General features: G+C 48.4%; 1 protein-coding gene across 1 annotated transcript in view; it reads left to right on the forward strand.

Moving 5' to 3' along the window:
• The first annotated feature begins 4,795 nt into the window (after positions 1 to 4,795).
• The window catches only part of CWC25 (CWC25 spliceosome associated protein homolog), a 19,157-nt gene continuing 12,596 nt past the window's right edge, over positions 4,796 to 11,356 (forward strand). The window contains exons 1-2 of the mRNA XM_032279261.1: positions 4,796 to 5,098; positions 8,584 to 8,756. Of these exons, the coding sequence (XP_032135152.1) occupies positions 5,081 to 5,098; positions 8,584 to 8,756 (191 nt within the window). The 5' untranslated portion in view covers positions 4,796 to 5,080. The remainder of the gene's footprint in view (positions 5,099 to 8,583; positions 8,757 to 11,356) is intronic.

The raw sequence follows: 11,356 nt of genomic DNA on the forward strand, positions 1-11,356 counted from the left end.
TCCCTGACGTTTTCTCATTTCCATATCAAAAGTAAATATTGTCAGTCACAGTGTCACCAGAAAAGATGAACTTTCAACTTGCTGTGTTAGAATTGTTCCTCCCACATTCCAGTTGACCACTACTACAAAAAGCCCCTGTAGGACATCCTTCCTCTTCAATTAACACCAAGTCCCTGAGGAGATTCTAAATCTACGAGTAAATCTGAGAGTTGTGAACACAATTTGGCAATTGGGTGTGTAATCCCAGCACTTTGGGAGGCCAAGGCAGGTGGATCTCGAGGTCAGAAGTTCAAGACCAGCCTGCCCAACATGGTGAAACCCCCTCTCTCTTCAAAAAAAAAAAAAAAAAAAGTAGTTCCTCTAACGTGTATTTTTGAAAATAGCATATGCAAAGCTGCCTCGAATTAAAACATGAAAGAAGGGCCAGCCTCGGTGGCTCACGCCTGTAATCCCAGCACTTTGGGAGGCCGAGGCAGGCAGATCACTTGCTTTCAGGAGTTTGAGACCAGTCTGGCCAACATGGTGAAACCCCATCTCTACTAAAAATACAAAAACTAGCCAGGCGTGGTGGCACGTGCCTGTAATTCAAGCTACTTGGGAGGGGGAGGCACCAGAATTGCTTAAACCCGGGAGGTGGAGGTTGTGTGAGGCAAGACTGCAGCACTCAACTCCAGCCTGGGCAAAAAGAGTGAGACTCTATCAAAAAAAAAAAAAAAAAAAAAAGGGCTAGGTGTGGTGGCTCATGCCTGTAATCCCAGCACTTTGGGAGGCCAAGGTGGGCAGATCACCTGAAGTTGGGTCCAGCCTGACCAATATGGAGAAACTCTGTCTCTACTAAAAAAACCCAAAAAAACAAAAAACTGAAAAAACAAAATTAGCTGGGTGTGCTGGCACATGTCTGTATTACCAGCTACTTGGGAGGCTGAGGCAAAAGAATCACTTGAACCTGGAAGGCAGAAGTTGCAGTGAGCTGAGATCGTGCCATTGCTTATTACATCTTTTTTTTGAGAGAGGGTCTCACTCTGTCACCCAGCCTGGAGTGTAGTAGCATGATCATGGCTCACTGCAGCCTGAAACTCATGGGCTCAAGCAATTCTCTCGCCTCAGCCTCCCCAGTAACTGCGACTACAGGCATGCGCCACTACGCCTGGCTTTTTATTTATTTATTTTTAAATTTACTTTATTGATATGGAGTCTCTCTCGGTAACCCATGCGGAGTGTAGTGGTGCCATCTCAGCTCACTACAACCTCTGCCTCCTGGGTTCAAGTGATTCTCCTGCCTCAGTCTCCCAAGTAGCTGGGACTATAGGCATGTGCCACCACGCCTGGCTAATTTTTTGTATCTTTAGTAGAGACGGGGTTTCACTATGTTAGCCAGGATGGTCTTGATCTCCTGACCTCATGATCCACCCGCCTTGGCCCCCCAAAGTACTGGGATTATAGGCATGAGCCACAACAACTGACTTATTTATTTATTTATTTATTTATTTATTTATTTTTTGGGACGGAGTTTCGCTCTTGTTACCCAGGCTGGAGTGCAATGGCGCAATCTCGGCTCACCGCAACCTCCACCTCCTGGGTTCAGGCAATTCTCCTGCCTCAGCCTCCTGAGTAGCTGGGATTACAGGCACACGCCACCATGCCCAGCTAATTTTTTGTATTTTTAGTAGAGACGGGGTTTCACCATGTTGACCAGGATGGTCTCGATCTCTTGACCTCGTGATCCACCCGCCTTGGCCTCCCAAAGTGCTGGGATTACAGGCTTGAGCCACCGCGCCCGGCCCTATTTATTTATTTTTGAGACAACATTTCACTCTTGTTGCTCAGGCTGGAGTGCAGTAGCGCAATCTCGGTGCAGTGGTATGATCTTGGCTCACTGCAACCTCTGCCTCCTGAGCTCAGGCAATCTTTCACCTCAGCCTCCTGAGTAGCTGGGACTACAGGCACGTTGCCCAGGCTGGGCTCAAGTCATAAACCTGCCTTGGCCTCCCAAAGTATTGGGACTACGGGAGTGAGCCTGATTTTTGTTTTGTTTTGTTTTCTTGAGACAGAGTCTTGCTCTGTCGTCCAGGCTGGAGTGCAGTGATGCGATCTTGGCTCGATGCAACTCTGCCTCCAGAGTTAAAGCTATTCTCCTGCCTCAGCTTCCTGAGTAGCTGGGACTATGGGCACCTGCCACCATGCCCAGCTAATTTAGTAGGTTAGGGCGTTCACCATGTTGGCCAGGCTGGTCTCAAACTCCTGACCTCAAGTGATCTGCCCACCTTGGTCTCCCAAAGTGTTGGAATTACAGCATGAGTCACTGCTCCCTGCCTGCCTGCTTTTCTTTTTAAAGTAAACTTTATTCAAATAAATGTTAGTAAATATTTAATAAGTATTTTTTATGTTCAGTTATTTTCTCAATATTTATTAAGTATTTTTAAAAAGCCATAAAAAGGCCAGGCGCGATGGCTCACGCCTGTAACCCCAGCACTTTGGGAGGCTGAGGCAGGTAGATCACCTGAGGTCGGGAGTTCGAGACCAGCCTGACCAACATGGAGAAACCCCGTCTCTACTAAAAATACAAAATTAGCCAGGTGTGGTGGCGCATGCCTGTAATCCCATCTACCCGGGAGGCTGAGGCAGGAGAATCCCTAGAACCCAGGAGGCAGAGATTGCAGTGAGTTGAGACTGCACCACTGCACTCTAGCCTGGGCAACAAGACAAGAGTGAGACTCCGTCTCAAAAAGAAAAAAAAATAGTCATAGGAACTAATACGTGAATTTAGACTGTAAAATACAAGGTTACTACTAAAAAGCATGTTCTTTTATTTTTTTGGGATGGAGTCTCCCTCCGTTGCCCAGGCTGGAATGCAGTAGCACAATCTTGGTTCACTGCAACCTCTGCCTCCTGGGTTCAAGCAATTCTCCTGCCTCAGCCTCCTGAGTAGCTGGGATTACAGGTGCGTGCCACTACGCCCGGCTAATTTTTGTATTGTTAATAGAGATGGGGTTTCACCATGTTGGTCATGCTGGTCTCAAATTTCTGACCTCGTCATCTGCCCGCCTCGGCTTCCCAAAGTGCTGGGATTACAGGCGTGAGCCACAGCGCCCGGCCAGCATGTTCTTATCTTTTAGTAGCAAACAATTGGAAATAAAAATTTTTAAATTTTGTTTAAAATTGCATCACAGGCCAGGTGTCTGTAATCCTAGCATTTTGGGAAGCCAAGGTGGGTGGATCACCTGAGGTCAGGGGTTCCAGACCAGCCTGGCCAACATGATGAAATCCCACCGCTACTAAAAATACAAAAATTAGCAGGTCTTGGTGGCATATACCTGTAATCCCACCTACTTGGGAGGCTGAGGCTGGAGAATCGCTTGAGCCCAGGAGGCGGAGGTTGCAGTGGGCTAAGATCGCACCACTGCATTTCAGCCTGGGCAACAGAGTGTAATTCCATCTCAAAATAAATAAATAAATAAAATAAAATAGCTTTGCTGGGAGCAGTGGCTCACGCCTGTAATCCCAGCACTTTGGGAGGCCGAGGTGGGTGGATCACCTGAGGTCGGGAGTTTGAGACCAACCTGGCCAACATGGTGAAATCCCATCTCTACTAAAAATATAAAAATTAGCCGAGCATGGTGACATATGCCTGTAATCCCAGCTACTCAGGAGGCTGAGGCAAGAGAATCGCTTGAACCTGGGGGTGGAGGTTGCAGTGAGCTGAGATTGTGCTACTGTACTCCAGCCTGGGTGACAGAGTGAGACTCCGTCTCTAAATAAATAAATAAAGTAGCATCACAAAAAAGACAACATTTAGAATAAATTTGTGCAAATTTATTTTTTGCACAAAAGATGTGCAAAATTTCTATTCTGAAAATTACAAAACAGGTTGGGTGCAGTGGCTCACACCTTGTAATCCCAGCACTTTAGGAGGCCGAGGCAGGAGGATTGCTTGAGTCTAGGAGTTTGAGACAAGCCTGGGCAAGATGGCAAAACCTTGTTGCTACAGAAATAAAAATAGCCGGGCGCGGTGGCTCACGCCTGTAATCCCAGCACTTTGGGAGGCTGAGGTGGGCAGATCACTTGAGTTCGGAGTTCAAGACCAGTCTGAACAACATGGCAAAACCCCGTCTCTAGGAAAAAGACAAAAATTAGCCAAGCAGGGTGGCAGATGCCTGTAATCCCAGCTACTTGGCTGGCTGAGGCAGGAGAATTGCGTGAACCTGGGAGGAGGAGGTTGCAGTCAGCTGCGACCGTGCCATTGCATTCCAGCCTGGGCAACAAGGGCGAAACTCATTCTCAAAAAACAAACAAAAAACTCCCCAAATACAAAACAAAAAAACAAAAAAAGGTAAGACGAAAAAAACCCGCCAAGAACACATAGTAACTGAAGGGAAAGGAATCTGCCAGCTTCCCCCTATAGGAAAATCTGCCACTATGGAAGCAGGCAGATTTTAAAGGTTTGGCGCAGGGAAGCTGATGGCATTTCGATTTGATGGTTTCTATTTATCTTCATAAAACAGGCCTGGCATAAGGCGGTTGGTTGTGAGTCAAGGTTTGAGGAAAGCGCCAGTTGGCAAAGTCGTTTTGGAAAACTAGAGTGTGAGAATGTGCGGGGGGTGAGGGGAGGAGGCCTGGTCTGGTCCACGTTGGGGTCTAGGAGACAGTGCGTGGAGCTTTGAAACAGATGCCCTGGTGAGCTGCCATGGCAACACGACCGCGGGCAGAGGCCTAAGGCAACCCATCACTGAACAGAAATGTGGCGTTTCAATGGAGAGTTCGGGACATCAAGCAAGGGGGCGACCCGAGGCAGCCAAAATGAGACCCCAGAGGCCTCGACAGTAGAGCCCGAAACGTTCCGGAATTTGCACGTGACGCAACCGTCACACAGCGCGACAGAGTGCTACGTCATCGTTCCGCGACGTCGACGCGGCGAGATGACGCCCTCCCGGAAGTAGCCTCTAGATCGGTTGGTGAAGCTGGCAGTCGACGGCTCCTGGGACTAGATCCCGCGAGGTAGCCCCTGAACTATTTATCTGCATTTCCTCTTGATCCTCTCGAATCTTCCAGATCCGCGTAGTGAGGAATCGTCTCCACCGTCATGGGGGGCGGAGACCTGGTGAGTGGAGGGAGGCCTGGGCGGGGGAGGACTGAGGCCGAGACGGAAATTGGCAGGGGATGGGGGTAGAGGAAGGAGTGGATAACTACGGCTACGCAGCCTTGCTTTTGCGGGGAGGGGGTTGCTGCCCTAAAGAAGGGATGGATCCTTAGGGCAGTGGAGTGCTGGAACTGAGATTTGGGAAGGTGCGAGGTGTGTGGCGAACAGTGACAGGTGGTTTTTGTGTGTTTGTTGACAGCGGCCCTACCGGCTGGAAATTCTGGGAAGACCGGAGAGGGGACGGATTGAGCCATGGCTAGGAAGGGAGGCAGATATTGAGGACGTGTCACCACGCATTGTTTTGTGTATCTTGTCTCTTCCTTGCCTGGGAGTTTAGAGTCATGTCTTGGACTGAAGTAGTGGTGGTTTGTGCCCCATTCTCCTCAGTCTTAGCCATGCCTTGGGGTCCTTTTTTAGCTTGAAGGGATCTTCCTGTCCATCTTCCACACCTCCTTCGATGCTGGATTCTGATGTGTACTGGCAGAGTTTGGTTTTGAATTCATAGCAATACCAGTTAGGTGGCAATTTCTCTTGAATTGATGCGTTCATTTGTAAAGGGCTAAGGCCCCAAATAGGGTAAATGTACCCACAAGAGCGTGGTGCAAGGTTGGGAAAATGCTAACCTCCTGAAAGTGGAACTAATTGAATCAGCAAGTAGATCAGCTTAGCTGCCTGCCCAGTAAACCTATTAGTCATGTGTTGCTAATCACGGTTGGTGCCGGGACTCCCTCAGGTTTCATCCAATTCAGTGTATTCTTCAAGTAACCGCACTTAAGGACAGGAAAGCTCTAATCCAGGGTTTCTCAGTGTTAGCACTCTTGCCAGTTTGGCCTAGATAATTCTTTGGGGGTGTGTGGTGGTGCTGGTAATTGGGCTCTCCTGTGCATTGCAGAATGTTTAGCAGCATCCCTGGCCTCTAGCCACTAGACACCAGTAACACCCGTCTCTATCAGTTATGACAGCCAAAAATGACTCCAGAAGTTTTTATCCGTGGGAAGCAAAATCACCTATGCTTAAAGGAGGGAGGGAGGGAGGGAGGAAGGGAGGACAAGATGGGAAGGGTTGGATGGAGAAAGAGGGAGGAAGGAAGGATGAAAGGATGAAAGGATGGATGGATGGTGTGACCAACCGAATGACCTGACAAAGGGGACAGGCAGGGCAAGGAGGGGAAGAGAAAAGAAAGAAAAGGGAGCTCTCATTGACTGAACATTTTCCACATGCCAAGTGTCTTATTTCATCTTCTTAACTGGTCTCCTGGTCTCAATCCTGGCCCTCTCCAGTCCATTTTTTTTTTTTTTTTTTTTTTTTTTTTTTTGAGGCGGTGTTTCACTCATTTTACCCAGGCTGGAGTGCAATGGCGTGATCTCGGCTCACTGCAACCTCCGCCTCCTGGGTTCAGGCATTTCTCCTGCCTCAGCCTCCTGAGTAGCTGGGATTACAGGCACGCACCACCATGCCCAGCTAATTTTTTGTATTTTTAGTGGAGACGGGGTTTCACCATGTTGACCAGGATGGTCTCGATCTCTTGACCTCGTGATCCACCCGCCTCGGCCTCCCAAAGTGCTGGGATTACAGGCTTGAGCCACCGCGCCCGGCCTTATTTTATTTTATTTTTTTTAAAGACAAAGTCTCACTCTGTTGCCCAGGCTGAACTGCAGTAGTGGCACAGGCTGAGCTCACTGCAGCCTCCACCTCTCAGGTTCAAGCGATTCTTCTGCCTCAGCCTCCTGAGTAGCTTGGATTACAGGTGCCCACCACCACACCTGGCTAATTTTTGTATTTTTAGTAGAGACAAGTAGAATCAGGATTTTACCATGTTGTCTAGGCAGGTCTTGAACTCCTACCCCCAGGTGATCTGCCCGCCTCGGCCTCCCAAAGTGCTGGGATTACAGGTGTGAGCTGCGCCTGGCAAGTCTGTTCTTCACACAATACTTAGTAGTGCCTCTCACCTGCATATGACTGTTGAGCGTTTCCTACCATCAATAGGACTAAGTCCAATCCCTTTTCATGGCTTATAAGGCCCTTATTCTGCTCCTTTCTCACGTGGCTTCTTCTTGTGTTCCTGCCCCATCAGCTTGCCACATATCCAGTCACACTGAATTATTTGTGCTATGTTCTTTCTCACCACCGGGACTGCACTCGTCTGTCTGTGCTGTTCCCCTCTGTTTGGAAATCTACCTCCTTTGTCTCCCCTTCACATATCACCAGACTAGTTTATAATTGTCCTTAGATATTACTTACTCTGGGAAACCTTTCATTATTGGGAAAGTGAACCAAAGCAGTATCTGATGGGAAGGAGAGAGAGAACTGTTTTTGAGGTGAATGGGGAGATCAGAACCAAGGAGAGATTCCTGGGAAAAAATTTTGAAAGAGGTTCTTGTAAACCTTGCAAGTTTAGGGCAGGTGAAGTAGACCGAGGTAAGGTAGGTTGAATTCCTAAGAGTGAATGTCCAGGCTGGCTTTCCCAGTACTTTGGGAGGCCAAGGCGGGCGGATCACAAGTTCAGGAGTTTGAGACCGGCCTGGCCAACATAGTGAAACCCCATCTCTACTAAAAATACAAAAGCCAGCTGGGAGTGGTGGGTGGCGCCTGTGGTCCCAACTACTCAGGAGGCTGAGGCAGGAGAATCGCTTGAACCTGGGAGGCTGAGGTTGCAGTGAGCCGAGATTGTGGATAGTGCTACTGCACTCCAGCCTGGGCGACGGAGTGAGACTCTGTCTCAAATCAAAAAAAGAAAAAAGAATGAATGTCCATTGTCAGCAGTGCATGAGCTCTGTTCCTTTTCAAAATATGTGCCTTCCTGCTCATTGCCCCATTTCTCCTGTCTTGCCACCACTGACTTCATTTAGGTATGGCTAGTGGAAGGGTGACTCGTATGCTTTTAAGGTTAAAACTATTTGAAGGGAGCTCAGGAAGGTCCTGTTCTATCCTGAAGCTTTTGTTGTTGTTGTTGTTGGTGTTTTGAGGCGGATTCTCACTCTGTGGCCCAGGCTGTAGTGCAGTGGTGCAGTCTTGGCTTACTGCAACCTCCGACTCTGGCGTTGAAGTGATTCTCCTGCCTCAGCCTTCCAAGTAGCTGGAACTACAGGTGCATGTGCCACCACACCTAGTTAATTTCTGTATTTTCAGTAGAGATGTGGTTTCACCATGTTGACCAGGGTGGTCTAGAACTCCTGACTTCAAGTGATCCACCTTGGCCTCCAATGTGCTGGGATTACAGGTGTGCACCACTGCACCCAGCCTGTCCTGAAGCTTTATGCACTTGAACAACCTCCCCTTCCCCTCTAGATGTGTGAGAGATTATTGGAAGGAAACTTTGCCATTGTTGAAGACATCTTGCCCTCACACGCCTGCCTTGGGTATGGAGGGGTAGGTGAGGCAAGGCCAGTTTTAGCCGCCACCCAGTCACCCCGGAAGTATAATCACCTTCTTTTCATTTACTACAGAATCTAAAGAAGAGCTGGCACCCACAGACCCTCCGGAATGTGGAGAAAGTGTGGAAGGCCGAGCAGAAGCATGAGGCTGAGCGGAAGAAGATTGAGGAGCTTCAGCGGGAGCTGCGAGAAGAGAGGGCCCGGGAAGAGATGCAGCGCTATGCGGAGGATGTTGGGGCCGTCAAGTAAGTGGGGAGCCGGCGGTGTCCTGGTGTGCAGGGAGTTGCAGAGTGGGCCTGAGGTGCATCATCCAGTTGTATATAGCTGAGTGCTTAAGAGCGTGGGTTTTGAGGCCAGACAGATCTGGATTCTAAGGTTGTCTTTGCATGTACTAGCTGTGGAACTGTGATCAAATTTGAGAGACTTGATTACCTCAGTAGGACCAGGGAGTGAAACCCAGTGACTTCTTAAGGTTTGCTGAGGATCAAATGAGGTAACACACGAGGACTTGCTATACCAAGTTCACAGTAGGTGGCTGATAACCATGATGGAGGATGGTGATTCTACCCTGATTCTCAGTATGTGTTGAGGCCGCAGTCCTGCCTTCGTTACATATTTCAGGCTTGCTTGAGGGTTGGAGGGAGAGAGGGCAGAGAGTGAAGTCCTATAAGAGAAGGTGGATAGTGTGCTTGTCAATAAAAGCTGAGTGATTATGGCTAATCTCACTAGATTTTACTCTGCTCCAATTTTCGGTTGTATGATATAGGATAGGAGTAGCAGACAATAACTGCCCTATCCATCTCATAAGAGGAGAATAAAATAAAATAACAGATAGACTAAAATTGAGGACCAGGTGTGGTGGCTCATGCCTGTAATCACTGCATTTTGGGAGGCTGAGATGGGAGGATCACTTGAGTCCCGGAGTTTGAGACCAGTCTGGGTAATGTAGTGAGACTCCATCTCTGTTTAAAAATAAATAGGCTGGGCATGGCAACTTACGCCTATAATCCCAGCACTTTGGAAAACTGAGGCAGGTGGATCAGTTGAGGCCAGGAGTTTGAGATCAGTCTGGGCAACGCAGTAGGAACCCGAAAAAATTAGGTGGGTGCAGTGGCTCACGCGTGTTGTCTCAGCACTTTGGGAGGCCTAGGTGCGCAGATCACTTGAGGTCAGGAGTTTGAGACCAGGCTGACCAGCAACATGGTAAAACCCCATCTCTATTAAAATACAAAAGTTAGCTGGGGGTGGTAGTGAGCACCTATAATCCCAGCTACTCGGGAGACTGAGGCAGGAAAATCGCTTGAACCCAGCAGGTCGAGGTTGCAGTGAGCTGAGCTCGTGCCACTGCACGTCAGCCTAGGCAACAGAGTGAGACTCCATTTCAAAACAAAAAAATAGAAGCCGGCTGAGATGGCTCATGCCTGTAATCTGTACTCCAGCCTGGGCGACAGAGGGAGACTTCATCTTAAAAAAGGAAAAAAAAAAAGGAGGGGCTTGGAGGATTAAATAAATAAACATGACATGGGATACGTAAGAAGCCTCAATCTCACCATTTTGCAATGTATCCATGTAAGAAACCTGCACATATATCCCCTAAATCTAGAAAAAAAGCCCCAAACTGAAAAACACAATCACCAAAAATAAAGAAAGAAAGAAAGGTAGATGGGCACAAGTCCCACTGGAGCAGATTTCCTCCAAACAGAAGGGGGTGTGGGAAGCAAAGGTATATATGTGTTTTATTTATTTATTATTAATTTTTTTATTGAGACAGGGTCTTGGTCTGTCACCCTCGCTGGAGTGCAGTGGCACAATCATGGCTCACTACAGCCTTGACCTCCTGGGCTCAAGAGATCCTCCAACCTCAGCCTCACCTGGCCTTTTTAAATTTTTTTTTTTTTTTTTTTTTTTTTTTTTCTTTTTTTGAGACTGAGTTTTGTTCTTGTTGCCCAGGCTGGAGTGCAATGGTGAGATCTCGGCTCACTGCAACCTCCACCTCCCGGGTTCAGGTGATTCTCTTGCCTCAGGCTGCTGAGTAGCTAGGATTACAGGTGTCCACCACCACGCCTGGCTAATTTTTTTGTATTTTTAGTAGAGATGGGGTTTCTTTATGTTGGTCAGGCTGGTCTCAAACTCCCGACCTCAGGTAATCTGCCCACTTCGGCCTCCCAAAGTGCTGGGACTACAGGCATGAGCCACCACACCCTGCCGCCTTTTTAAATTTTTAAGACAGGATCCAGCCGCGTATGGTGGCTCACGCCTGTAATCCCAGAACTTTGGGAGGCCAAGGCAGATGGATTACTTGAGGTCAGGAGTTTGAGACCAGCCTGGCCAACATGGTGAAACCCTGTCTCTACTAAAAATACAAAAACTTAGCCAAGCATGGTGGTGTGTGCCTGTAGTCCCAGCTACTCAGGAGACTAAAGCGGGAGAATTGCTTGAACGTGGGAGAATCGCTTGAACCTGGGAGGTGGAGGTTTCAGTGAGCTGAGATTGCACCACTGCACTCCAGCCTGGGTGACAGAGCCACCATGCTCTACCTGCATCATTTCTTCATACCTGCCACATGGGATGCAGTGTTTATCCCATGGTAGGTGCCAGTAGAATGAGTTCTCTGGGCTAGGTGTAGTGGCTCATGCCTGTAATCCCAGTCCTTTGGGTGGCTGAAGCAGGTGGATCATGAGGTCAGTAGATCGAGACCATCCTGGCCAACATGGTGAAACCCCGTCTCTACTAAAAATATAAAAGATTTATATAAAATTTAAAAAAAAAATAAAAGCCGGGCGCGGTGGCTCAAGCCTGTAATCCCAGCAGTTTGGGAGGCCGAGGTGGGTGGATCACGAGGTCA

Source organism: Sapajus apella, unplaced genomic scaffold (genome assembly GCF_009761245.1).
Source record: "Sapajus apella isolate SASKATOON/1434 unplaced genomic scaffold, GSC_monkey_1.0 scaffold12, whole genome shotgun sequence".
Lineage (NCBI taxonomy): Eukaryota > Metazoa > Chordata > Mammalia > Primates > Cebidae > Sapajus > Sapajus apella.